The 26,689-nt window shown below is 47.1% G+C and overlaps 1 protein-coding gene across 3 annotated transcripts in view; it reads left to right on the plus strand.

Moving 5' to 3' along the window:
- RPTOR (regulatory associated protein of MTOR complex 1) overlaps positions 1-26,689 on the plus strand; it is a 417,904-nt gene that overhangs the window by 201,646 nt on the left and 189,569 nt on the right. For all 3 annotated transcript variants that reach the window (XM_063599478.1, XM_003831138.7, XM_055101956.2), the window contains one exon: positions 4,316-4,491. In XM_063599478.1, the coding sequence (XP_063455548.1) occupies positions 4,316-4,491 (176 nt within the window). The remainder of the gene's footprint in view (positions 1-4,315; positions 4,492-26,689) is intronic.

Genomic DNA, 26,689 nt, shown 5'->3' on the forward strand with positions numbered 1-26,689 from the left:
TCTCATGTGGCTCCTGTACACTGGAGACTCGCCCCACCGCCCCTTGCCATCCTGTGTTCTAGTGCTGACTTGGAAGAAAGGTGGTGTTGGTATGAAAAGTGTTAGATTTCAGAAGCTCGGCACAAATGGTTGGCAGCGATGGAGGGACTGCAGTGTTTAGAGGCTGTGGCGGGAGGGCCTGTTGGGTGGATGGAGGGACTGCGGTGTGTGTGGAGGTTGTGGCGGGAGGGCCTGTTGCTCACTTCTCAGCACTCTGGCTAGAAAGTAAATTTAACATGAGAGCAACTTAACAAAAAGAAAAGCTTTTCATTTTGGGGGCTTTTTTTGTTTGTTTTTAGACATGGCTTTGCTCTGTCACCCAGGCTGGAGTGCAGTGGTGCCACCACAGCTCAGTGCCACCTTGAACTCCTGAGCCCAAGGAATCCTCCCACCTCGGCCTCCTGAGTAGCTGGGACTGCAGGCATGCACCACCACACCAGGCTGATTTTAAACAACTTTTTTGTAGAGACAGGGGTCTTGCCATCTTGCCCAGGCTGGTCTCAAACTCCAGAGCTCAAGCAATCCTCCCACCTCAGCCTCTTGAGACGCCGGGACTACAGGCATGCACCACCACACCCGGCTAATTAAAAAAAAATTTTGGAGTGATGGGGTCTTTCCATCTTGCCCAGGCTGATCTTGAACTCCTGGGTTCAAGTGATCCTCCCACCTCAGCCTCCCAAAGTGCTAGGATTACAGATGTGAGCCACCACACCTGGTTATATAAAAAGAAAACCTAAAACTAGTAAACCACACTGATATTTTTTGCTATATTTCTGCTATATACATGTCCTTTTGAAAAGGAAGATAGGAATATTGAACTTAGTTTTTGCATAAAGGGCCATTTCCTCCCACTTAAAGTTGTTTCCTTTTTAAACCTCTGCCAGCCATTCTTACGTGGCCAGTGGTAGTGGTGCTGATTAAAATAACACAAGTCTGCCAGCAGTCCCAGACGGACATCGCAAATGGTGCCTTCCACGGTTCAGGACCGCGCGCTTCACTCCACGGAGGTCTGCCTCAGATGCCTCCCTCCCAGCCCCTTTCTGGAGGCCAGGGAGAGTGCGTTTCCACCAAGCGCAGGAGTCAGCACTTCCTCATAGCCTTCCCGTGCCCTCCCAGCACCAGGCACACATGGCCGCTCCCACCTATCCCATCCACCTGTTGTGACGCGGGTCTGAATAGCTGCAGGTCCACGTCGTTCCTGGACCCATCATCTGGCTTAGTGGGCCTGTCACAGCAGACCTGGAAACTAATTTTCTGTGTACAGCAGGTTGCATTGCCGATGCTGTTTTAGCTTATGGAGCCCAGAGCCCAGGAAATGGTTTTAAACATGATTTTGCCTTCCCTCTTCCCTCTTGTTTAAAAAAACCCACTCCTTGGGGGTTCTTGATGATTGTTGCGTGGCATGTGTTGCGTGGCATGTAAATATCCCTAATGTCACCGAACTGTACATTTGAAACGGCTAACATGGCAAATTTTATGCTACAGGTAATTTATCATCATAAAAAAAACCTCATTCCTCTAGAAATTGCAGTTTTTATTGAAAAGGTTAAATTATATTTATTATTAAGTATATGAGAATTTGATTTGTACTCTGGGTTTAATGTTCCTGTGGTAGAATGGGTTATTAATAAAACTAGCAGTCATTAGTACCTTCCAGCTGAGAAATTTGAGATGTTAAAAACAAAGTTTGTTAGAGTCAGATGACAGCGCGTTCTGTACCATCACCGTGGTGCGAGGTGGCTGGGAGTGAATACAGCTCTGTGTGTATTTCATTCCGAAAGCACTGGGCGTGCTGTCTGGAGAGGGCTCGGCAGCTTTCGTGTTGGCGTCGTAGGTGCTTGGTGGAGATTCAGAAGGACCCAGATGGGATAATGGGGCAAAAGCGGCCCTAAAATCAGGGGCAGTGCCCGGCACTCTGGACGCATGTGCTGGCCCAGCTGCAGGGCAGTCCGTGTCATCTTTGGGGACTCTGTGTCCTCGTCGTCACAGCTCTTTTAACATGGAGCTGAAACCTCATGGGGATGGTAAAAAGCAGATGAAATAGTATATGTGAAAGAGCCGTGAGAAATACTAAGAACTATGCGACTAAAAGGAAGGAGCAAGGAAGGAGCAAAAATGCAGACACAGACACATTCTCTCCCCGTCAAGCCGGGGAGCGCATTGCAGCCCTCGGTGATTAAAAGCCACGCACTCTGGACACATCTCACCCCCACCCATATTCATCGTCACTTACGATATTCATTTACAGCAGCACCTCCTCTTCATGGAGGCCTGCCACAGTCTGAGTAAACAAAAGTGATCTTGTCCCTGTGGTATTCACAAAACAAGCCCTAGGAATTGTGTAAGTCACAAACAGCGTCCAGGCCCTGGATCTGGGACGACCAGTCTCTGTCATGCGATGCTCCGGCCCTCATGCTGACCGCTTGGTCCACGACCCCGCATTAGCAGGTGGCGCTCTCGGTCTGAAGCCTCGTTCTGTACCTTGTTGTTCCACATCCCCGGCCTAGATGGGCAGATGAGGTTGGCCCCTACAGCAGAATGCTTTCCGTTACAGCCGCATTATAGGTATTTTTAGACACGTGAATGAAGGAGTTCTGCAAGCTGTGTGGCCCGGTATGATCGGCATTTTTGGGGTTTTCTGTTTTCATTCCTTTAGCTATCTACATGACATGCCCAGGCATCACATTTCAGGGTAACTGAAGAGAAGGCGATGCAGATTCCATCTCACAGCCTGTGGTGTGTTCTTCTTGTTTTATCTGTTCCCTGTCTCTTTCTGTCCCTTTGTTTCCTGCTACTCTTTCCCCTCTCCCCACAACAAAGGACCAGCCTTGATGATACTGCAGGAGGGACTTTGCAAGCCAAGCTCTCCCAGGGCCCATGGGGCCTCCCTTCCAGCAGGTGGGCCCTGCATGCAGCCCACAGTGTCTGAGGACTCTGCATCCCCGGAAGGGAGGCATTGCTTGTGCGCGGCTGCTGTGCCTCCCCCAGCTGAAAGCATTCTGTTTGGTGGAACTGGTTCTGATATTTTCCAGCTCTTCTCAATTATTTCCAGGAGCAGGCAGAGCAGTGTGTGTACATAATCCCTCATGTGTTATACTTATTAAATTTTACTGGCCAAAATGCCAGGAATTCTTGTGAACTTCATTATTTCTGAAAACGACAGCAAAACCTCTTGTGGATTACCGAAATGGCCACATACAGGCAACGTAGGTAGCCAGGGAAAGGAATCACAATCTCAGTGCTAGTATAATTAGTCCTTGGTGGTATAAGGATCCTGTGTTTTGTTGAATGCTGTGGTTTTTTGGTAAAACAGGAACCCACCTGGTATCCATGGCAGGGTATAGCAAACTCGTGTATCAGACAGTCCTGTCATTTTTTAAACCTTTGAATGTAATGCATTATTTAAAAAGAAGGAAGAGTTACACTTTCAGTTAGATTTCATTTGGTAAAAAGTGAAATTTTCTGTGCATTTTAGTAGTAAACAACAATTCACTTAGTGCCTTTCTTCCTAAAATGGCACTGTGATATCAGCTTCACATATGATACTTTTACGTGACCAAAGTCTCATTGAAATAAATACCAACCGGCATTACTATCCCTACTTTGAAGAGAGATTAAATTTTGAATTCAAAAACACCTCACCTTTCTCCCTGATTACAAAATTAATGCACATTTGTTTGTAGAAGATTTAGAGAAATACGATGAAGATGGGAGGAGATAAAATCCCCCTAATCCCCCACTCGGGGATGAGTGCTCACTCTGTCTGTTTTTCAGTCTCTTTTGATGGGTTGCTTTAGTCAGCCCACTCAAACTCACATTTTGTGGTTTGCCTTTGTGTTGGTGATGGAGTTCACATCATATAACCTGAACGTCTTCCCATGTCATTAAACACAACAAAATAAGGTTAGGATAGATTAAAGATTGAACTTTTAAAACAAACCGTAAGACACCATGAAAGACCTGGTGGACAGTGATACAATCCTAGGGTAAGTAGGGTCCTGCAAAGAGGAAAACCAGGAAGAAAACAGAGTTGACAGAGACACAACCGGGCTGTGCCGTCAGAAGGGCCTTGGGAATGAGACGGCCAGGTTTCCAGGCTTACAGTCTGTCTCCGGAGACAGTTCAGCAGCGACGCCTCTCTCCAGAGGACTTTCCAGTGAAAACTCACAGCCTGAGTTGATTTATTCTTTCCTTCTGTGTTACAGCTCCAGCTTACTCTTTGGTTGTGACCAGCAGCTAAATCACACTCTCTTTTCCCGAATGTTCTGCCCTTCAGGTAGCTGCAATCAACCCAAATCACCCTCTTGCTCAGATGCCTTTGCCTCCGTCGATGAAAAACTGCATCCAGCTGGCAGCCTGCGAGGCCACCGAGCTGCTGCCCATGATCCCCGACCTCCCGGCTGACCTGTTCACCTCCTGCCTCACCACCCCCATCAAGATCGCCCTGCGCTGGTGAGTGGCCCCTGCTGTGCCCCTGGGACCCACTCAACTGGGCTCTCCCGCAGGGACCCCAACCCATGTGGGCCCCAGGCATTCACCTGGTCCCAGGAGCCCACGTGACAGACATGAGTGTCCCCGCCTTCTTTTTGTGTCATTCGGGATTCCAGGTGGAGGCTTGGGTTCTACTCTTTGAGAGCTCAAGATCCCTTCTTCCTTCTGATCTGTTCGTGGGCAGCTCACTGCTTTGCGATTTCCAAGAACACCCTCTCCTTACCTTTGTTCACTGCGGAGGCGTCTTAGTACCAGGATAGGTCATACTGGAAACTGGACTTTCTTTCAGGGGAAGAAAAGGCTGTTATGAAAAAGGAAGTCATTTAATTCCTTGCTTGAGTTGAAGCGTAATCTTTCAATGTATTTTTAGCAATGAAAAAAGAGCCATGATTTTTCTGTTTCCATCCTTTTTAAGTTATAGCCGTCAGGAACATAACTGAAGAAATGTGTGTGATATTCCAAGATGGTAGAAGCCGCATTTCAGCCCCAACATCCCCGGCAGAACGCACAGTGGGATATGTGTGTTTCCTGCCTCCAAATCCAATATTCTCCCCTAGACCATCTTGCCAGTCTTTAATATCTCCTTTCCCATTTTATGTTTTGCTGAAAAGCTTATATGTCGTGGCTGTTACCGGCTAGTAGATAAATACCTCTCCCTTGAGGTGCCGTGCGAATGGTGCAGCTGTGCAGCAGACACCGTGCTGTCGGCCGAGGACACTCTTGAGGCTTCTGTCAAGATGGCCTAACACTCTAGACAAGTCTCCTGCCTTCTCACCCACAGCCCTGGGCGGACACGGGGAGCTAACAGCACAGCAAAGTAAGGGCCCCCAGGGACACCCTGGGAGGGGCCAGAGGGGCAGGGCAGCCTGAGGGGGGAGGAAAACTTGGCCTTCCCGCTCTGCCTCTGCAGCCAAGTCCAAATTGATCCCAGACCCCAGGGCTGGGGGTTCATGATGTTGGGGTGACTGCAGCGCAGCCCTCACATTAACTGTCCCTAGGCCTCCCCACCAAACTTGAGGGCTACAGGTTTCCACTCAGGGAGAGACCTCCTTTTAGTGTTACTCACCCCAAAATAGTTGGAGATGAAGGGAAGAGGGCTGGGTGTGGTAGCTCACACCTGTAATCCTAGCACTGTAGGAGGCTGAGGCAGGAGGATCCCTTGAGCTCAGGAGTTTTGAGACCAGCCTGGGCAACATAGGGAGACCTTGTCTCTAAAAAGAAAATAGAAAAATAGCAAGTGCAGTGGCTCATGCCTGTAACCCTAATGCTTTGGGAAGGTGAGGCAGGCAGATTGCTTGAGGCCAGGAGTTCGAGACTAGCCTGGCCAACATGGCGAAACCCTGTCTATACTAAAAATACAAAAAAATTAGCTGGATGTGGTAGCACATGCCTATATTCCCAGCCACTTAGGAAGCTGAGGTACTAGAATTGCTCGAACCTGGGAGGCAGAGGTTGCAGTGAGCCAAGATTGTGCCAGTGTACTCCAGCCTGGGTGACGGAGCAAGACCCTGTCTCAAAAAAAAAAAAAAAAAAACAAAAAGAAACAAAAAAAGAGGGGAGAGGAGCTGTCTGGAGGGGGCAGCAGAGAGGGATCTGCAGTGTCTCTGCTGTCCAGCCAGTACCCCCACCTTACCTGGCTGATGCAGACTCAGCCTGAAAGGGCCACTGTCCTCTGCACCCAGCGGAGCAGAGCTCACTTGGCAAAACTAGACACCTGAGTAGCACAGCCACTACGCAGAGAGAAAGCTGAACCAGGGTTATTGTAAAACAAGTGTAATACATACAATCAAAGAAATAAAGGAAGACACCTGTAACAAGATGTGAGAACAATGCTACAGTTTGAATGTCTTCCCCCAAATGTATGTGCTGGAAACTGAATCCCCCACGCAACAGCGTTGGGAGGTGATTGCATCATGAGGGCTCTGCCCTCACATTTAGGTTAATGTCACTGTCACAGGGGTAGGTTAGTTATTGTGAGAGCAGGTTGTGATAAAAGCAAGCCCAGCCCCTTGTGTTATCTTGCCCTTCCACCTTCTGCCATGGGATGGCACAGCAAGAAGGTCCTTGCCAGATGCCACTCTTTGACCTTGGACCTCCCAGTCTCCAGAACTGTAAGAAAGAAGTTTCTTTACTTAGATGAAGAGAAGCTGCTTGAAAAGTCCAAGAATACAGTTAAGTAGGAGGAATAAGTTATAGTATTCCATAGTAGAGTAGGGAGATTACGGTTAACAGAAATAATTTATTGGATATTTCAAAATAGCTTGGAGAGAAGAATTGTAATGGCCCCAACACAAAAGATAGAAGGTGGAGTGAGATGGTGGAATAGAAGCCTCCACCAGTCTTCCTGCAGCAAGGATACCAATGTAACAACTATCAGCACACACAGAAAGCACCTTCATACGAACCAAAAATTAGGTGAGCGCTCATAGTACCCGGTTTAGCTTCATGTTGCTGAAAGAGGCACTGAGAGGTAGAAAAAACAGTCTTAAAAAGATAAATGTTTGAGGTGATGTATGAGTTGGATAGATCCCAGTTACCCTGATTACATGGGTACCCTGAGTACATGAAGCCCCAAAATACATACAACTATCATATATCAATTTAAAGAATACAAAAAAAAATTGTTATAAATTACTCAGTCTGTCGTAGTCTGTTATAGCAACACAAAACAGACAGACAGACAAGAAAAAGTACTATAAAAGAAGAACAGAGCAGAAATAGGGGTAGGTGCACTGTAATGTTTGAAATAAAGAACACAGTAGACAGGACCCATAGCAGGAGAGACACTGCTGGAGCCAAATGAATGGCCTGGAAGACTACAGTGGGGGCTCACAGGAGGCCATGGGAAAGGGTCGAGATGGGAAACAGAAAAGCCAGGAGATGCAGAGAAGGGAAATAGAGGCCCCAGTATGCAGACTGGGGGCATCCCGTGTTGAGAGAACAAGAATATGGCAGAGCTGAAAATACCTGAAGATCTCAGAAATGCACTCCCCAAAATTGGGAAAGCTGGAAGCCCTCCAATTGAGAGGGATTGTGCCAACCAGAAATTAATGGGAGACCTCCGACCTCAGCACATCCAGTGAGGCGGAAGACCCTCTTGAGGGCACCTTCCCTGACGCCACGTTGTTTCTGAACTGCTCTCCATCCTTGTTTGTTTGCTCTGTAATGTCGAAGTCCTTTCTGAACGCAGATCTCTTTTCACGTACCAGTTTATGAGGCACACGTTACAGTGCGCCTACCTCTTATTTCTGCTTGTTTCTCCTTTCGCATTACTTTTTCTTGTTTGTCTTAATCTGTTTTGGGTTACTATAACAGAATACAACAGACTGGGTAATTTAAAATGACAATTTTTTGTATTTTGTAAATTGATATATCATAGTTGTCCATATTTGGGGGATCCATGCAATATTTTGATACCTGTATACGATGCATTAATGATCAAATTGGGGTAACTTGGATATCCATCACCTGAAACATTTATCTTTTCTTTTTAAGACTGCTGAAGAGACGGTCTTTTGGGGCCTCTATTTCTCTTCTCTGCATCTCCTGGCTTTTCTGTTTCCCACCTCTGTCCTTTCCCACGGCCTCCTATGTGCCCCTCATTGTAGTCTTCCAGGACATTGTAGGGCTTCAGCAGCCTCTCACCTTTATGAGTGTTCTTTTTAACTCTCTGTACTGTATGTCTGATCCCTGTCCAAAGAGGCTTATGAGTGCCCATTTCACGTTACCCCAGGAAGAGATTGGTCCACCTGACTCAGGAGTTCATCCATTCATTGCCCAAAAACTAATTTATTCAGTCCCGACTGTGTATGTAATAAGACCCATGCTAACCACTATAGGAGATCCTAAGAAGCATATTGCCCTCAACAAATGTCTCCTCTGGTCGAGGAGATAAGATGTGGCTTGAAAATTCATGATTTCAATGGGTGCTTCATGCAAGATGAAAATCTGAACCCTTCAAGGCAATGTGTGATCAAAGACCAAGTGACCTTATGGCACCAAGGGCTGTTGTGTTCCCAGAGGACAGAGAACCATGGCTAAGGGCCACAGGGTTTGAGAAAGCTGCTTGGAGGAGGTGGAACCTGAGAGGAAGGTTTCGCCAGGAGTGCGGTTGAGCTCAGAGAGTGGGCTGAAGTCCAAGTCCATTGTGGGGTGCTTTGAATGCTGCCCAGAGGACCTTGACTTCTCCTGGGACTCTGGCACAAGAGAGCCCCTGAAGGTGTTTGGGTAGAAAAATGACTTCATCAGAACCGTGTTTTAGAAGGAGGATCCAAGTGATGATAGGGAGACCTTGGTGACCATTAGGCCATTATCATATCAGTGCGGTCTTGAGCTGGTAAAAGATTAGGGCAGAAAGATAGAAAATCACCCAGGGGCCTGTAGGCTGGAGCTTCTGTAGACGCACAGTGGACACTGCCGAGGAACAGGCCTCATTTCTCCCATGTTCCCGTCCCCCCTCCCGGTTTCCTGCATGACTGCTTCGGTGCCCCCTGACTCCAGAATCAACACCACACCAGCTCTGCCTTTAGACTCTGCCCAGAGGCTCTGGGCTGGATACTGTATTTGGTGCGACCCTCTGGGGCATTTTTGCAAGTTTTCGGGCAGATGGGTGGGGGAAAGTGAAGGAAGGAGGAAATAAGACAAAGCACAAGGGGAACCGGAAATGACATTGCTACCTTCCTGTGCCTTCCCTGCTGCCCCACTCCAGCTACCTGTCACTAAACCCAGTGCACTTCATCTAGTTGACGGGTTTCTCTCAGGCATTTTGTTTTTCTGCCATGAGTGGGAAGGACTTGGCTTCCCTCCGCGCACCGCTGTGCACTCCCAAAGACGCCTGGGCCAGATGTGGCAGTGCGTCCTGTAGTCCCGGCTGCTTGGAAGGCCGAGGCAGGAGGATCACTTGAGCCCAGAAGTTTGAGACCAGCCCTGGGAACACAGGGAAACCCCATCTGTAAAAAAAGTAAAATAAAGAAGCATGCTTTCACTCTGAGGGCTGCTGGCCTCGTTATGTCTAAAATGGATGCCTGCCCTCTGAGTAGGGAATGTGCTTTCTCTCTACCAAGGCATGATGTGTCATCCCAGTAGCCCCTGAAATCCTTGTAGGAGTTAGGACATAGTCAGATTTTTTAAAGTAAGCATTTAATAGGAAGTGCAGTGAAAAACAAACTGATACAGTTACCATAAGAGGGACTTTGAAATCAATATGCCACAGTGGCAGACAGCGGTCATCAGATAACCACTGCCTGGAACAATTGAGCGGTGTCTCAGGTGGCGGCTCTTTTACAATAAACTGCTTTCTCCCATATTGAAGTGCTGAAATTAGGTTGAACATGACATTTTGCTAGGTGTCTATAGCCTGTGAGTGGTAATGGACTATATTCATTAAAGAATTGTCAAGTGAAATGTGTAGTTTTGTGGGAGCTAAGTTAAAAACCACCAGGGTTTTTTTTTTTTTTAATGGAAGAGTGAGATAGTTTGTCAGACAGTAATTACATATGTTTTTAGGGTTATAGTTTTATTTTTTCATTTTGAAAAGTCAATTTATTTTCTAATTAAAAATGAAAGATACATTCTTTTCAGAAATTTACTAAAAAGTTAAAAGTAGAAAAAAATCATCCAAGATTTTACCATCTAAGGACAACTAGTGTTCACTTTTTGATGTATTGCCTGTTGGTCCTTTTTCTGTGCATGTACATTTTGCACTGATGTAAGTGGACAGAATTTACGATTTCATATCCTTAACCCTTAGCATGATACTAGAGTTCCCTGCCCTAGATCATTAGAGACTCTTAGTAAGTATCATTTTATATTTCACTATGTTGAAGTTCCATGTTTTATTTAGCCGGAGCCTAGGGCTATGGGATTTAGGCGTCAGGAGTATGAGGGTGGGAAGGTTCAGCCTGGCACTCTGATGGGAGTCGGCAGACCTGGTTCTGTGAAGGGGCAGACGCACTTGGGTTAGGCTTTTCGGGCCACACAGTCCCAAGTCTGCTGTTGCAGCACGAAGGAGCCAAGGGCAATATATAAACAAATGAGCACGGCTGTGTTCCAGTCAAGCTTTCTTTTTTCTTTTTTTTTTTTTTTTTTTGAGACCGAGTCTCACTGTTGCCCAGGCTGGAGTGCAGTGGCGTGATCTCGGCTCACTGCAACCTCCACCTCCTCGGTTCAAGCGATTCTCCTGCCTCAGCCTCCCAAGTAGCTGGGATTACAGATGCCCACCACCACGCCTGGCTAATTTTTGTATTTTTAGTAGAGATGAGATTTTACCATGTTGGCCAGGCTGGCATCAAACTCCTGACCTCAGGTGATCCGCCCGCCTCAGCCTTCCAAAGTGCTGAGATTACAGGCACGAGCCACTGCACCCGGCCTCAGTCAAGCTTTCTTTAAGAAAACAGGCAGTTGGCCAGATCTGGCCCGGGAGCTATAGCGTGGCACTTCCTGCTCCAGAAAAGGGAACTAGGATTGGGCTGCAGATGACGGCTGTGCGTGTCTGCCGGTCTGCAGGTGACCTGGAGAAGGGCGATGCTCGGGAAGGTGGATTCCCTCCCTCCCTCCCTTTACTATGTAAATAAGAGAAAGGGTTTCTAAGCACGCTGCCCTCATTATGCTGGCACAGCTGCTACAGAATGCGGTGCGCTGGGTAAACAACATACAGCTTTGCTTCATTTGGACAAAATGTGTACATGTGTACTTGCTGGCAAGCGTATTTATGAATCTTATTTGATGATGAACTTGTTGGAAGACATTGTTCTCTAGTTTTTTTTCATTTTTGCCCGTCTTTTTCATTTTCAGAAACTGATTTCAATAATTCCAAAATGAGCAATGACATTACTTTCCACATAAATGATTATCTTACTCACCATATACATCAATACACTGTAAGAATCCAAAACATATTTTTTCCCTTGGCTGTTTTCTACTTCTTTGATTGAGTGGCATAATACCATTTTAGATTTATTACGCATCTATTTGTATACTACTGAAAATTATAACCCAGTGGGACTTCATTTGCTGTGGGACTTGCTATAAAACAGATTGATGTCTATTGCACTGTGCTGCATGCACTAGTATTGTCTATTAATGAAAATGATAAACATTATTTTGGATTGAATAGAGGTCAAAAAACTTATTTCCTTTCTTTCAATTAAGTTGAAGGATTTCCAGGAGTATAAATGTTAATGATCGAGCATTAACGTGTATTTGTCAGCGTGGAAAGTTTCGCTCCTGCATTGCCCGCAGGAGACGGAAGATGCATGGGTTTCCTGGTGCGCAGGTTGGGTGGAGGCTCAGCGTGGCTCTGTCTGGCCAGGCTAAGTGGTTTGCAGTGCCTGTCTCATTTCAGACATTTGCTGTGACATTTGCTTCGTATTTTTTCCTGATGACTCAACCAAGAATCATTCAGAATTACCTTTAGAAACATAAATTCTTGTGGTTTTGATGATAGAGTTAACCATTTGTTCTCCAAGGAGTCTTCTAAAATACATCTGCTTTGCCAGAGAACACACTTTCTTCTGCCCATTCAGTGCTCTCGGGTCTTTTGCCGCTTCCTTTCAACAACAGTCCGATGACCTTGTCTTCCTGCATATGTGCGAAGGGAGAGGAGCTCACTGGTCGTCCCAGAGGGTGAAGTAACCGGGACACATTATTGAATAAAATGCTCTTTTGTAGTATCCCACTCTGTATCTTAGACCTTAGTCGTAGGCAGGTTTAATTTGGAATTTGCGTCTGGAGAAACGGCTTTATGACGTTTCCGAGTAGAGCCTCAGTATCATGGATCTCACACAGTCCCCGCGGCGGCTTCCAGGCCGTTTCCAGAGGAAAATATTTTTTCTCCCCAAACTAGACAGTGTTCTCTCACTGTTCCAGTCTCTTGACATATACTCAATTAAGAAGAATATCATAATGTATTGTAATAGAGCTCCCATTTTAAAAGATGACATGTAAAAACCATCTGATGGATGCGGTAAGAAAGGGAATTGAAGCAGACGGAGGGGCACGGGCTGCTGACTCCCCGGCTGAACCCCGTCTTCGGGTGCTACAGGAAAGAGCTGCTGACTCCCCGGCTGAACCCCGTCCTCGGGTGCTACAGGAAAGAGTGAGATTGATGATCCTGGAGGGAGCCCACTCAGCAGCACAGCCGGAGACCTTGCTGGTCCCTTGAGATGGCTGAGTCCCCACTGGGGGCTGGGGTGAGGGGTGAGGCCGGAGGAGACAGTGGAGCTGGCGAGGGCCCCAGGGTGCAGGCAAGGCTGAGGGCACTTGGCTCTCCTCCCATTGCCCTTGATAGGCATGGCCTGCTGTGCTGTGTCTGGGGCTCAGAAAGATGGAAAATAAGAGGGAGGAAAGAAAGAGTTTGTCCCACCGCCCTTGTGAAAAGAGAAGTAATCCAATAATAAATAAAAGTGATAAAAGACAATTGGAAATATGAAGAAGAAACAGGAAGAAAGACCAGTTGGAAGCATTAAGTATAAAAAATATAATTGGTGAAATAATTGAAGAGATGGATTGAAAAGCAACATTATGGATAGAGCCAAGAATAAACCAGGAAGCTGGGAAGCTTGTTTGAGGAGTTCCCACCAAAGGGACGGAGCTAGAAGGAAGGGGAGAAACGTGAGAGGCAAAGTTTAAATATCTAGGAAATAACATTTTCTTGTCTCTAAAAAAACGTAGAAAAGGAGAAAAGACAGGCTTAGTAAATAGAAAGTGTGAGATACGATGGCTAAAATGTTTTGAAATAAAGTTGTAACTGTAAACGAATTGAATTCACCTCTCAAAGGGCCATGATTCTTGTGTTGGTTAAAATCATGATACAGCAGTCTCTTGTCCATGAGACACAAATTTAAAGCAAAACATTTAAGCCTGGGCAAAACAGCAAGACCCTGTCTCTACTAAAAATTTAAAAATTAGCTGGACATGGTGGCTTATGCCTGTGGTCTCAGTTCCTCGGGAGGCTGAGGCAGGAGGATCAGTTGAGCCCAGGAGTTCAAGGCTGCAGTGAGCTGTGATTGTGCCACTGCACTCCAGCCTGGGTGACAGGGTAAGACCCAGTCTCTAAAAAAAAATAATAATAATAAAAGATAAGAACATGTATTTCAAAGGTTGGAAATCACAGGATGAAAAAGAGAAATACGAGCTAAAAGAAAGCTGGGGTGGCCAGTCCCAATATGACTCAAAGCAGAAGCTGAGATAAATTATTGAGAGGGGCAAAGAAAAATGTTGTATTGTGGTAAAAGGAACAGGAAAGCAGGAAGGTATATACTGATGATGACTGTGTGCACCTGACAACATGGCCTTGAACTAGGTAAGATGGGAGCTGAAGTATGGATGGAAGCAGATGAATGAGAAGAGTGCTTAGATACAGAGACACCAAGTACAGACAAAGGAAGCAACGTAAATACGACTTTTGTCACCGAATTAATTAGCCAGACCTCACAGAGGCACACAGGACCACACATCCAACAGGGAATGTGGACATATGTGGACCATTCACAAAAATAAATCATGCACCCGACTACAAAGAAAGCTTTACTGATCCGGAAGAATCAGCATCGTGTGAACTCCATGGCAGACCACACGCAATGAAGCTAGAACTCAGTAAGGAAAGGACAGCCCCAGAGTGTGATGTTCCCCTTCCTGTGTCCATGTGTTCTCATTGTTCAGTTCCCACCTATGAGTGAGAACATGCAGTGTTTGGTTTTTTGTCCTTGCAATAGTTTACTGAGAATGATGATTTCCAATTTCATCCATGTCCCTACAAAGGACATGAACTCATCATTTTTTATGGCCACATAGTATTCCATGGTGTATATGTGCCACATTTTCTTAATCCAGTCTATCATTGTTGGACATTTGGGTTGGTTCCAACTCTTTGCTATTGTGAATAGTGCCGCAGTAAACATACGTGTGCATGTGTCTTTATAGCAGCATGATTTATAGTCCTTTGAGTATATACCCAGTAATGGGATGGCTGGGTCAAATGGTATTTCTAGTTCTAGATCCCTGAGGAATCGCCACACTGACTTCCACAATGGTTGAACTAGTTTACAGTCCCACCAACAGTGTGAAAGTGTTCCTGTTTCTCCACATCCTCTCCAGCACCTGTTGTTTCCTGACTTTTTAATGATTGCCATTCTAACTGGTGTGAGATGGTATCTCATTGTGGTTTTGATTTGCATTTCTAAAGAGGAAATACTTTAAAACTGATAAAATACTCACAGCCAAATGTTAGTAATAGCACATTTGCTGTTTGTGGGGTGTATGTAGCCAAAGCAGGCGAGGATTTAATACATTTAGTCAGAAAACAAAGATTAAAAAAACAAGAAAAATTAAATGTTTGCCTTAAAGAGCCAGGGGAAAAATGCAATAAACAGATGAAAAACAAAATGAAGAGAGCGAATCTGAAAGATACAGGGAGCCCTACGCTGTCCGTCGCAGCTCTGCATCCAGAGGGTCTCTGCTTCATTTCCTGGGAGTCCTGCCAGTGCGGGAAGGGGCGTCCAGGGCCTCCGAACACTCTTCTCACAGATTCTCATCTGGGCACTTGCTCTCAATTCTTCCTTTCAGAGAGCCAGTTGTCTCAGTTCTTGATACTTGCTGACAGCAGGCTTTGGGAGGTGAGTGCTTCATTTTGACTTTGCACCGTCCAGGTCAAAGGCTTCACTTCTCTCACCTCTGCTGAGCCACTTACGCTTGTCCAACTGTCTCTTCACGTTTGGTTGACATTTTACAGTTACAGGGATAACAGTAGCTAGCATTTGTCGAGCGTCACTGGAGCCGTTCCACTAATGCACTCATCTAACACCACACGCCTGTAAGGTGTGGACTGGCGTTAGTGCTGCTTTCAGCATGAGGAAGTTCAGGTTGCTTGGAGAGTAGCTGGTGGAGCCAGGATTCAAAGCTGGGTGCCCAGGCTCCCAGACTGACAGCCTCAACTCTGTTGTTCCGCCGCTCTCTCTCCTGCCCAGCGTCTCTCATTTGCCATGATTTCCTTCCTGGGGCTCTCCGTCCTTGTCCTGTTCTTTTTCTCTCGTTATGGAGGAAGTTGAGATCACTATCATCTATAGTCTGTCATGTCTAAATAGAGGTTACCACGACTTACTTAACGTGGTAAAGGCTACATCAGAGCTCTTCAGCAAACCAGCCTAGTGGGGAGACTGCAGACGTCTTCCCTTCGAAGCTAGGAACAAGGCAAAGATTCTCTCTCGCACTAAAACAGTATTAGAATTCCTGACCCCCAGTAAGATAACTCCATAACCAGCAGAAGGAATGTGAACATTTGTAATTATCTGTTTACAGTAAGGGCCATCTAACATAGTTCACTGATTCTAGCATGTACTTTTTAAATTTTTTTTAAGACGTGATCTTGCTTTGTCACCCAGGCTGGAGTGCAGTGGTGTGAACACGGCCCACCGTATTCTCAACTTCTCGAGCTCAAGCAATCCCCCCACCTCAGCCCCCCAGGTAACTGGGACTACAGGTGTATGCTACCATTCTGACTAATTTTTGTATCTTTTGTAGAGACTGTGTCACCATGTTGCCCAGGCTGGTCTCGAACTCCTAAGCTCAAGAGATCTTCCCACCTCAGCCTTACAAAGTGCTGGAATTACAAGCGTGAGGCACCACGTCTGGTCCTTTTTAAAAAAATAGAGACAGGGTCTCTCCCTTTTACTTAGATGGGAGTGCAGTGACACAGTCATAGCTCACTGCATCCTTGAACTCCTGGGCTCAAGTGATCCTCCTGCTTTAGCCTCCCAAAGTGCTGGAATTCCAGGCATGAGCCACCACGCCTGATCCCAGCATGTGCGTTTTCACACTTAACATATCTGGGGTCCAGAAGCATCTTACAATAAGTAACATACCTGTTTAGTTGGCAGTTCTTTTCCTTTGTTAATAGTGTATAGAAATGCTTGCAAAGGTCCACCTAGAGGTATGCACTGTACCCTTTCTTACTGCTGTTTGTAAGCTCACTGTTTGTCACTAGGGAAAGAAACAGGCACCATTACTTAACTAGGTGTTCATGTACCGGCAATAATTGATCTCAAAATTTAATGCTATTTATAGTTTTTAATTTAAAAACTCTCAAATGTATGGTCTAAGTTTTTAAGTCCAGAAAAAAAAGAATACATTAAACCCTAAGTAAGTAGAAGAAAAGAAATAATAAAGAGAAGAGCAAAAATAAACAGAAGTTGACCCCAAAATTTGTAAAAATTCATGAAACTAGTTGATAGTTTTTGAAAGGTTCATTAAAATTGTCAAAACTTTTTCTAGAGTGCTCAAGAAAAATAGAAGGAAGATATAAATGACTTTCATCAGAAATGAAAGAGGGCACATCCTTACTGATCCTACAGATGTTAAAAGGAGAATAAGGGGCCAGGTGCAGGGGCTCATGCCTGTAATCCCAGCACTCTGGGAGGCCAAGGCAGGTGGATCGCTTGAGCCCAGGAGTTCAAGACCAGCCTGGGCAACATAGCAAAACCCCATCTCTACAAAATATAAAAATTACTCGTGTGTGGCGGCATACGCTTGTAGTCCCAGCTACTTGGGAGGCTGAGGTGGGAGGATCACCGGGAGGCATTGAGGCTGTAGTGAGCAGTGCAATGATCACGTCACTGTGGTCCAGCATAGACCACAGAGTGAGACCCTGTCTCCAAAAATGAAAATTATAAATAAATAAAAGGAGAATAAGGGAATCATTTTAATCATGAAGGACCATATGCCAGTAAATTCTTCATCTTAGATGCAGTGGATAAATTCTGTGAAAGACACAAGTTATCAAATCTGACAGAAGAAGAAAAAGAAAATTTGGATAGGATATATCTGTTAAGTAAATCAAATTTCTGGTTAACAACCATTCAAAGACAACCCCGCACCCAGATATCTTTACTAGTGAATTTTATCAAACCTTTAAGATGAACAGAGTAGACAGACAACCTTTGTGAAATGTTTAAATATCTGCTGACCATATTAAGTTGCTGTCCCAAGGCTCGATGTAATTAGTAATGGTAAAAGCTAAGAAAATCTTTACAAGGTTACTGCCTAACTGTTGACTAATTTGACCAAATTTTATGCACCTGGGGCGTTTTACAGATCAGCTTACTTCCCTAAGAAAAAGTGTTACTTGAATTTTTTTTTTAATGATTTTATTTTATTTTATTATTTTTGAGACAGAGTCTTGCTCTGTCGCCAGGCTGGAGTGCAGTGGTGCAATCTCAGCTCACTGCAACCTCTGACTCCCTGTTTCAAGTGATTCTCCTGCCTCAGCCTTCTGAGTAGCTGGGATTACAGGCACGTAACACCATGCCTGGCTAATTTTTGTATTTTTAGTAGAGATGGGGTTTCACTATGTTAGCCAGGATGGTCTCGATTTCCTGACCTCGTGATCCGCCCGCCTCGGCCTCCCAAAGTGCTGGGATTACAGGCGTGAGCCACCGCGCCTGACCACGTGAATTTTTTTTAAGAGCAGCTTGCCTTTATATTTTTGGTTCACGTTGGGACTTACCTTCTAGTCATTTACTGTTGGCTCACATTTCCTCTTCTCCCATGTCTGTCTAACAGGAGAACCATGGAGTGCGTGATCTCACTTGGGGTCTCAGTAGGCCGCTTAGTGAGTCCCAAAGACTTTTGTGAGAGTTTGAATGCATCCGTGTGTAATGTATCTGGAGGACTCAAGGGTAGCAAGTATACACAGAGTATCCTTTTAACATAAAAGGAGCATTCAGAAAAGAATTAAGACTGTGCAGTTCAGCCCACAGTTGGGCTCTCATAGCTACTGAGTTATTCATGTAATCCTCGGAAATCAGCTTGGGTGAAATACTGCACGGGAAAGAGTGCTCAGCCCCGGCCTCACTCCTGCCTGTCCCAGGCCTCCTCACTGTCCGTGTCTAATGGGAAGAAAGTCATTTGTTGTCTCCTGTTTGATGTCATCATCACTATGTTCCAGATTAGCTTCAGGACTTGTTTGAAATCATACCTACTGAACGACTGACTTATATCCCTATCACACGGTGACCTGTTAACTGCTTATTTGCCTCTTTGTATCTTCTTCTTAAACTTCTGGGCATTTTAGTGGCAGTTTGGCTTCTTGTTTGATTTATGTGCCTAAGCGTGCTCATGCCTCCATATTTAATCAGCGACGTTAGGTCACATTGCATGCAAAAACTGTCAGTGCATTCAGCTCCATATTTAATAGCAGGCATTCACGAACCTTTTGTAAATAAAAAAGCGATCATTTGATTTGTGCTAAACTGGGCAGTATATTGCAGAAGCCATTTTCATCCTCATTTTACTTGTGCTGATATCGAATCGATAATGCCTCTTGATGGCATCATTGTTGGAACGCCAGAACCGTGCTGTCACGTAGACCTGTATGGAGGGTGGCATGTGTCCCACGCCAGAGCCATGCCATCATGTAGGCCTGTGTGGAGGGTGGCACGGTGTCCCACGCCAGAACCAAGCTGGCAAGTAGACCCATAAGGATGGTGGCATGGTGTTGCCAGCCTTGTTGTAAAATGGCGTGAATTAATCCAGGAGACGTTAGGCTCTTCTTTGGTTTCTCGTTATTTGTACTGCTAAGTAAATGTTGCATATGTATATTCAGTACATAGAACAATTTAAACTGGATTCAGAAGCCATTTCAGTGCACTCTGAGACTGGGCATTAAACCTTGCTTTAAGTACTGTCACCACAGTCACTGAGAACAGCCCGAGTGCTGCTCATTTGCAGGTTGAAAGGATTCTGTGCAATGAGAACTTCTGAGTTCCCGTCCTGTCCCAGCTAGCCAGTAAACACCTAAGTCATGAAGGTTATGAGACACAGTCCCTGTGCGCCCGGAAAAGAGGGTCTCCAGGGAGAGGTGCTCCCTCTCATCAGTGCTCTTCTTGGAGACAGAGGAGAGAGTAGGGACACTCCTTCTGCTTGCCTTGGAGGCAGAGGCGGCATCACTGCTGTTGGGGTGTCCTCGTATCACCCGCTATGATGAGTGAAATTTCACCAGCGAGAGGAGGTGGAGAAAGGCATTGTGAGGCACTCACCCTGACCTGCTCAGAGGCCTGAACGCATCTCGGCCAGCAGCCCAGTGTGGCATCTGAGGGAAGGATGGTGGCCAGGACACGAGAGGGAGGGCGGGGTCCATGACCATGAAGCTCGGGCTGGGATTTCTTCTGTTGGCAGCGCCTTCTTTGTGGTAGGTGCCGTGCAGCTGCAGGGGTGGCCTGGCCTGCAGAGCCAGTCACACGGGGGTCTCCACCCTTGTCTCAGCCCACTAGTGCTGCTGCACAGGCCCCTGAAACAGGGTAACTTATAAAGAACAGAGTTATTTCTCCCGGTTCTGGAGGCTGGAAGTCCCAGGTCAAGGCATCGGTGGGTTTGGCGTCTGGTGAGGGCTGTTCTCTGCATTCGAGGTGGCGTCTTTTCCCGTGTCCTCCTGGGAGGACCACTGCATCCTCACATAGCAGAAGGCAGAAGGCAGCAGAGGCTATGTTCCTCCAGCACCCCCACCTTAAATAAGGTTGCTAAAATCCCACTCAGGATGGCGGAGCCTTGGGCTGTAACCGTCATCTAAAGCCCACCTCTTAGCACTGTCACTTCGGGTCCTCAGATCCGACAGGAATTTTAGGAGGGACGTGCCTTCACAGCGTAGCAGCCCTCTGGGAAATGAAAGCCTGTTTGAGAAGACATGTTCGTATCCCAGCAGCACCGTGGTCCGGGCTCTCCTGAGGAAGGTGCCCAGGGCATTTGGGGACACAGAGGAGCAAATTTCATCCAGCAGGGGCAGCTCACTGTGTGGATGAGGCTTAGAACTGGGCATGGCGGTGGCTGTGGGATGGACATGGAGGTTCAGGATCCATGTATGTCTGTCACCTACCATTTCTAACGGAGGACAACGATATCATCAGTTGTGAATACATCTTCTCTGTTACTGTTCAAGAAGCCATGCTGTTGGCATTCTCTAAGAGGAAAAACGCACTGCTGGTAGCACCTTCAACCTGCGATTCCTACTTACCCGCCTCAAACGCTTCCTGTCTTCACTTTTGCTGTCCGCAAGATCCCCACCTTCCAATCCACAAATGTTTGTACTCAAATTTCCCCATCAGAACCAGCAATAAAGCACAGAAAGCAGCTGACCTAAGCCCAGCCACCTCTTTCCTTAAATCGTGCATCTTCCCCTTAGACAGAGTGTCTGGTTTGCACTGCTGTCACCACTCAGCTTCTCCCAGCATACAGCGTGTACTGCCTCTCCTGGCCCAGGGCAGTCCCCTGCCTTCCTGCCATTCCAGCAGCTATCCCAGAACCATCGAGATAATCGCTGACTGTCACTCCAGCAGCTCTCCTGGAACCATCTAGGTGATTGCTGCCTTCTGAGCTGTCAGTCTCACTGGCGTGTTCCTAATCCTTGCCCCTGAAGAGTCTGCTGCAGAGCTGAAGCAAGGGACACCCCCTTCAGCACCTCCTTCCCTACCCTGGGGTCTGCGGCTGCCTCTCTGAAGCTCCCACTCTCTGGCCGGCCTCTCTTCCTGCACTTGGACGTATGTTCTCCCACGGCTGTGTTCTTGGCCCTCTTCTTGACGTACTTCTGCCTGTGAGAAACTGCAGCTCATCCAGCGATCACTATCCTGACCCCTCTGAGATAATCCCTCCTTCCTCACACTCTCTCTCTGCCAGCGCTTTCCTCGTCATATACACCTGCATAAACCTCTCATGCCTGAAACAAAAGTTCCACCCCAGCAAGAGGGCACTCCTGCCGCCCGCTGGCCCTCCTGGGCCTCATTGCCTAGTTCTTTCTTTCCAGGTGCAGTTAAGCTTCAGGATGGAAGGGGGTACCTCCCAAGCCTTTCTGCCCTTCCTGTCCAGCCCTCAATATTGTAATCAGGTCTCCTCAACCTAGAACGCCCCCTCTCCTTCCCAGCCCCAGGTGTTTACCCTGGTTGTTTGTGTTTCTTGTTTTTCTGTGTAATGGAAGGAAGGTATCACCTGAGAGGCCTTAGGAATGACACAGGAAACCCTGCTGCCTCCATTCAGACTTGGGTGGGGTGAGGTGGGGGTGGGGGAGGCATCCTGTTGCCTCCATTCAGACTTGGGTGGGGTGGGGTGGGAGTGGGGGAGGCATCCGGTTGCCTCCATTCAGACTTGGGTGGGGTGGGGGTGGGTGGAGGCCAGCTGGCATCTCCCAGGAGTTCTGAACCCTCGTGTCCCTCAGCCAGCCACCGCCATGCCCAGCTCCAGGCCTCACCCCCAATATGGGGGAAGCTGTTGCTGCTGGATCTGACGTGCCCCTCTTCTCGCTCGGGCACCCCAGCTGGAGCGTACGTAGCGAGGCAGTCACAGCTCACTGCAGCCTCGACCTCCTAGGCTCAAGTGATCCTCCCACCTCGGCCTCCCTGGTAACTGGGTCTGTAGGTGCACACCACCATGCCTGGCTAATTTTTCACATTTTTTTGTAGAAATGGGGTCTTGTTATATTGGCCAGGCTGGTCTTTAACTTCTGGCCTCAAGCAGTCCTCCAACTGCAGCCTCCCAAAGTGCTGGGATTACAGGCCTGACACGAATTTCTGCACATAGAGGTGTGGAGGCACCTCGGGTATCAGGGTAGTGAATGAGTGCCTGGACCACACAGGCCAGAGTCGAAATCTGTTCACCTGCCTTAATCTGCCACTGTTTGGCTGCTTTTAAAAAATAAATGTACATCTTTGTCTTGGCTTGTCTTCCTTAATATCACATCCAAAAACTCAATACTAGCAGTTTTTCAGAAGGCCTCGTTGTTTTGGGCAGCCCTTAGACCTCCCTGTCACTTGACCCAAATGGTGCTGGGTTGACCCCAGTCCAGCAGGGACCACCAGTGCTGTCCCCAACATGACTGGTTCCCCCTGTCCCTCCCCCCACATGCCTGGACCCCCTTCCTCTCCCTCCACATGCCCTGTTCCCCTTCCCCTCCCCACCATATGCCTGGTCCCCCACCCCCACCCTCCCCGCCCTTGTCTGGTCCTCAGTGCCTCCCTGATGAGGGGCAGCTGCCCCCATTCTCCTGCGGCAGCTTCACCAGCCACACGGCTCATCCAATGGCTTGGACCTTGTTTCATTCACTAAAGCACCAGCTCTAGCACTGTGAGGTCATTATTGAGTTTGTAAGCAAAAATCTTCTTAAGGAACAGACTAATGTGTATTTAATTTTCATTATGTACCAGGTACATATTAAGACTTTTTGTTTCTTTTAATCTCAGTAATTCCTGTTTTATAGTTCCATTATCCTCATCGTGTAAGTGAAAGGTAAGTGGTGGCAGCCGGACATCAAGGTGTGAACTCGCCTGGGGCTGTACAGGGGCAGGGCCAGGGCTACGATTTGAACCGGGGTTTTCTGACCTGAGCGCTCTTCTCTTCATTACCTTCTGCCTCCTCCTTCTCACCACTTAAGTGGCTTCATGCATGCAGGGCTTTTAAAATGAGATTTTCTCAAAGAGCCGTGTGTCTGCAGGTGGCATGCGCTGGCACTGGGCTATTGGGAGGCACAGAGTTGTTCCTGGGTCTCTCCCGCCGGAGAAAGCAGTGTGTTTGGCTGAGCCAGCGACACAGGGCTGCCCGGGAGCAGCACCACCACTCTTGGGACAGGCGGGCAGGCGCTGTTCATGTCCTTGGATGTTATCCCTTCACCTGCAGTTTGTCACCAAAGCCCCGAGGGACTGTGGTAGAGACACAGCTAGTGGGGACTTCTCTGTTCGCACAGAGACTCTGCAGTTGCAGCTACATCACACTCTGGTAAATAGCGCCTCTGGCAGTGGCTTTTAATATCCACGTTGGTTGTTGAAGCAGTATATTCTAGGGGTGCCTGGGAAGACAGTCGTTTAAAATGTCTCTGCTTTTTATAGGTCAGTTTTTCTTCTTCTTTCTCACTCCCTTGCCAATTGTTGGACTTAAAGTTTGTTGGAAAGGCCCTTCCTTTATTTTGATTTGTGCCTGTGCTTTGCTCCAAGGCAGGCCACTGGGGGCATTTTTTACACCGAGGACTTGGTTGGAACCGTTAACCAATGGCTGGCTGGTCTGTTTGTTTACAAGGCAGCCCCGCAGCCTTGTTCTGAGCTGGCTGGCTCCTAGATGTTATTTGGATTTGCTTCCTCTGGCACCAGGCCCTCCTCCAGGCAGGCGCTTGGGCAGGCTGGTGGGACTGATGGGTAGCCTTGCTGGGGACGTGTAGTCACTGTGGCGCTGCCAGCAAACTGTTCTTTCTGGAAGAGGAACGCTTGGTGCCTGGGTGTGTTCAGTGTGTTCTGTTGTGCATCAGAGCTCCCTCAGACGTCGACCGCTTCTGATTCCCTCCAGACAGCTCCCGGTGGACACGCAGGGCTATGCGGCCTGCCCCGGGGGGTATGGTGCTGAATCCTGACAAAGGCCCTCTTCTCGGGCTGTCAGAAAGGACGAGGCTGAGTCAGGCTTTAATGTAAACCATCGCTCCCTATTTTTCTATTTCTTCGTTGAAAGAAGCACTGATCATTGTGTTCATTAGAAACACCTCAAGTTTTTAAAAGGCTCCTCTCCTGTTGGTGTGACTCGAGGGCGCTGTGACATCCTGAGAAAGCGGGGACTCTGGGAGTCTGGACGTCAGCTGGTCCCGTCTCCACCCGCCTTAAGTTCTCGGTTCTCGACAGCGCCCGTGTGATGATGATGCTCACGCTCCCGTGTGACACAGACGGCGCGGGAGCTGCACGGGAGAGTGCTTTGGAAGTGGAAGCCGCAATGTCATGTAAGCTGTTGAGTATGAATTGTATCATATTTCACAATCCACAAAGTATTCTCCCATATGGTGTCACATTTGCTCTTACTAATAACCCAGGACTCGTCAAAGCAGACGTAGTGCATAAAACATCACTGTGTTACTGATGAGGTACCAGATGCTCCGCGTGCGGCCGTCCGGGGTGGACAGCTTCATTTATGGCAGAGCCAAACAGGAGCCCGGATCTTCTGATCCCAAATCCCGTATTATTTTCACTATTCCATGCTGCCTGCCTTCACCAATGTGAGCTGAAGTTATTACATGTTATCACTTTACTTGATGCCGTGCCGTACTTTACACGAGAACCAGCTTCCCGTTGGGGACTTTACAGAGCTTTCGGCAGGGACAGTAATGGGGGCGGCCCCTGGGAAGCTGTGCAAAGTAGCATTTGCGGCGCCACATCCCGCAGTGTTTCCTGAGGACTCGCTGTGTGCAGGGGACCGTAAGATGCCACAGAGAAATCAAGGAGGCTGCGGACACAGTGTCTGTCCTCAAGTCATTCATCATTCCCTTTCTCTGCCCCTCTGCCGTGGAAGGTTTTCAAGTAATTAAGCTGCTTGCTTATATGCAGCTTTCCTCCACGGGCCCCGCCTGTGCGTAGTCGTGCTCTGGCAGAGTCTCTGCACCTTCCTCCCTCGGGCTCCTGGGCCTGTGTCTGTCCGTCCTCCACTGTCTTGCTGTCTGCATCTTCATGGTGTAAGTCTGGCCCCTCAGCCGCCCCACAAGCCTGGCCCGGGGCCAGGCTTCCAGCCGCTGCTTCAACCCAAAGGTGGAACAGCTGTTTCCTGCAGTGGAGAAGATGGGAAAGCCTTTTCTGCAGGGCTTTTACTCCCACTTCCTTCTTGTTTTCAGCCATTTTCTCTGTGCTGTTTTTCTCCTTTCTTCCTGAGACTTTCCCCTTTGACTTGTTCTTAGTCTTCTTTCTTTCTCTTTTGAACAGGTAGCGGTCTTGTTATGTTGCCCAGGATAGTCTCAAACTCCTGGCCTCAAGCGATCCTCTCGCCTCAGCTTTCCAAAGTACTGAGACTGCAGGTGTCAGCCCCATACCCAGCCAGTCTTCTCTTTTCTTTACTTTGAGTTTAGGCTTCTTGAGTTGTTTTCTTCTTCTCAGATGCTTCAGGGGGTAGCTGAGAATGTTGAAAATACTAAAGTGCAGCAGAAGCAAGGAGGCAGAGCCAGCCCTGGTTTCCCACCGATGATCAAATTTCTTTTTAGCTCAGAAATACTGGCTTATGCCTAACCCATCAAGGGTGCAGCATTGTTGGGCACAGGATGAAAAACAGACAGCCCCCATGTTTGGCTGTCAAACCACATGACCCAGAAATAGCCATCATTGTAAGAACCCCAGAGGGAGCCTTTGCTATCTTTTAATTTATTGCACAAATAATATTATAACAGTAAACAATGAAAAGGAAGAAATGAAAGAAAAATTACCCAGAATCTACTGTTTTTGCTATTCCATATTCTTCATACATTTGTCCATATATGCACATAATTTTACTTACTTGGAATTATATATATTTTGTATTGTTTTTAATTTGAAGATCACTTATTTTATATTGCTATTGATATTTTCAAATTTAGTGTTCCATCACATTTATAGACAGTATTACTTAATCATTTCCCTCTTATAAAATTATAGTGCTTGCAAGGAGTTTTTTCCTGTTCATCTTTGCGGTACATAGAACCTTTCCTTAGCTGTCCATGGTAGCATGCAGCTGTAGTCTCAGCTACGTGGAAAGCTGAGATGGGAGGATCACTTGAGCCCAAGAGCTTAAAGTTATGATGAGCTATGATTGTGCCACTGTACTCTAGCCTGGGCAACATAGCAGGACCCTATCTCTTAAAAAGCAAAGAACAACTCCAGTCAAAGCAATAGAGTAAGATCCTGTCTCTTAAAAGAAAAAAATAATAATATTTTCTTATTTTGGACTATTTCTTAGAATATGTTTCTGGGAATAAGATCAGTAGGTCAAAGTATATAGCTCTTGATATCTTTTGCCAAACTTCCTTTTTTTTTTTTTTGAAATGGAGTCTCACTCTTTCTTCCCAGGCTGGAGTGCAGTGGCGTGATCTCGGCTCACTGCAAGTTCTGCCTCCTGGATTCAAGCGATTCTCCTGCCTCAGACTCCCAAGTAGCTGGGACTATAGGTGTGCACCACAATGCCCAGCTAATTTTTGTATTTTTAGTAGAGATGGGGTTTCACCATGCTGGCCGGGCTGGTCTTGAACTCCTGACCTTGTGATCCGTCCACCTCGCCCTCCCAAAGTGCTGGGATTACAGGTGTGAGTCACTGTGCCCGGCGCTGCCAAACTTCTTTACTAAAAGGTTGCTCTAATTACACGGCCCCAAATCACACATATATGAAAGTGTCATTTTCAACACAACATTATTTTCAG

The sequence above is a fragment of the Pan paniscus genome, chromosome 19, assembly GCF_029289425.2.
Source record: "Pan paniscus chromosome 19, NHGRI_mPanPan1-v2.0_pri, whole genome shotgun sequence".
NCBI classification, from domain to species: domain Eukaryota; kingdom Metazoa; phylum Chordata; class Mammalia; order Primates; family Hominidae; genus Pan; species Pan paniscus.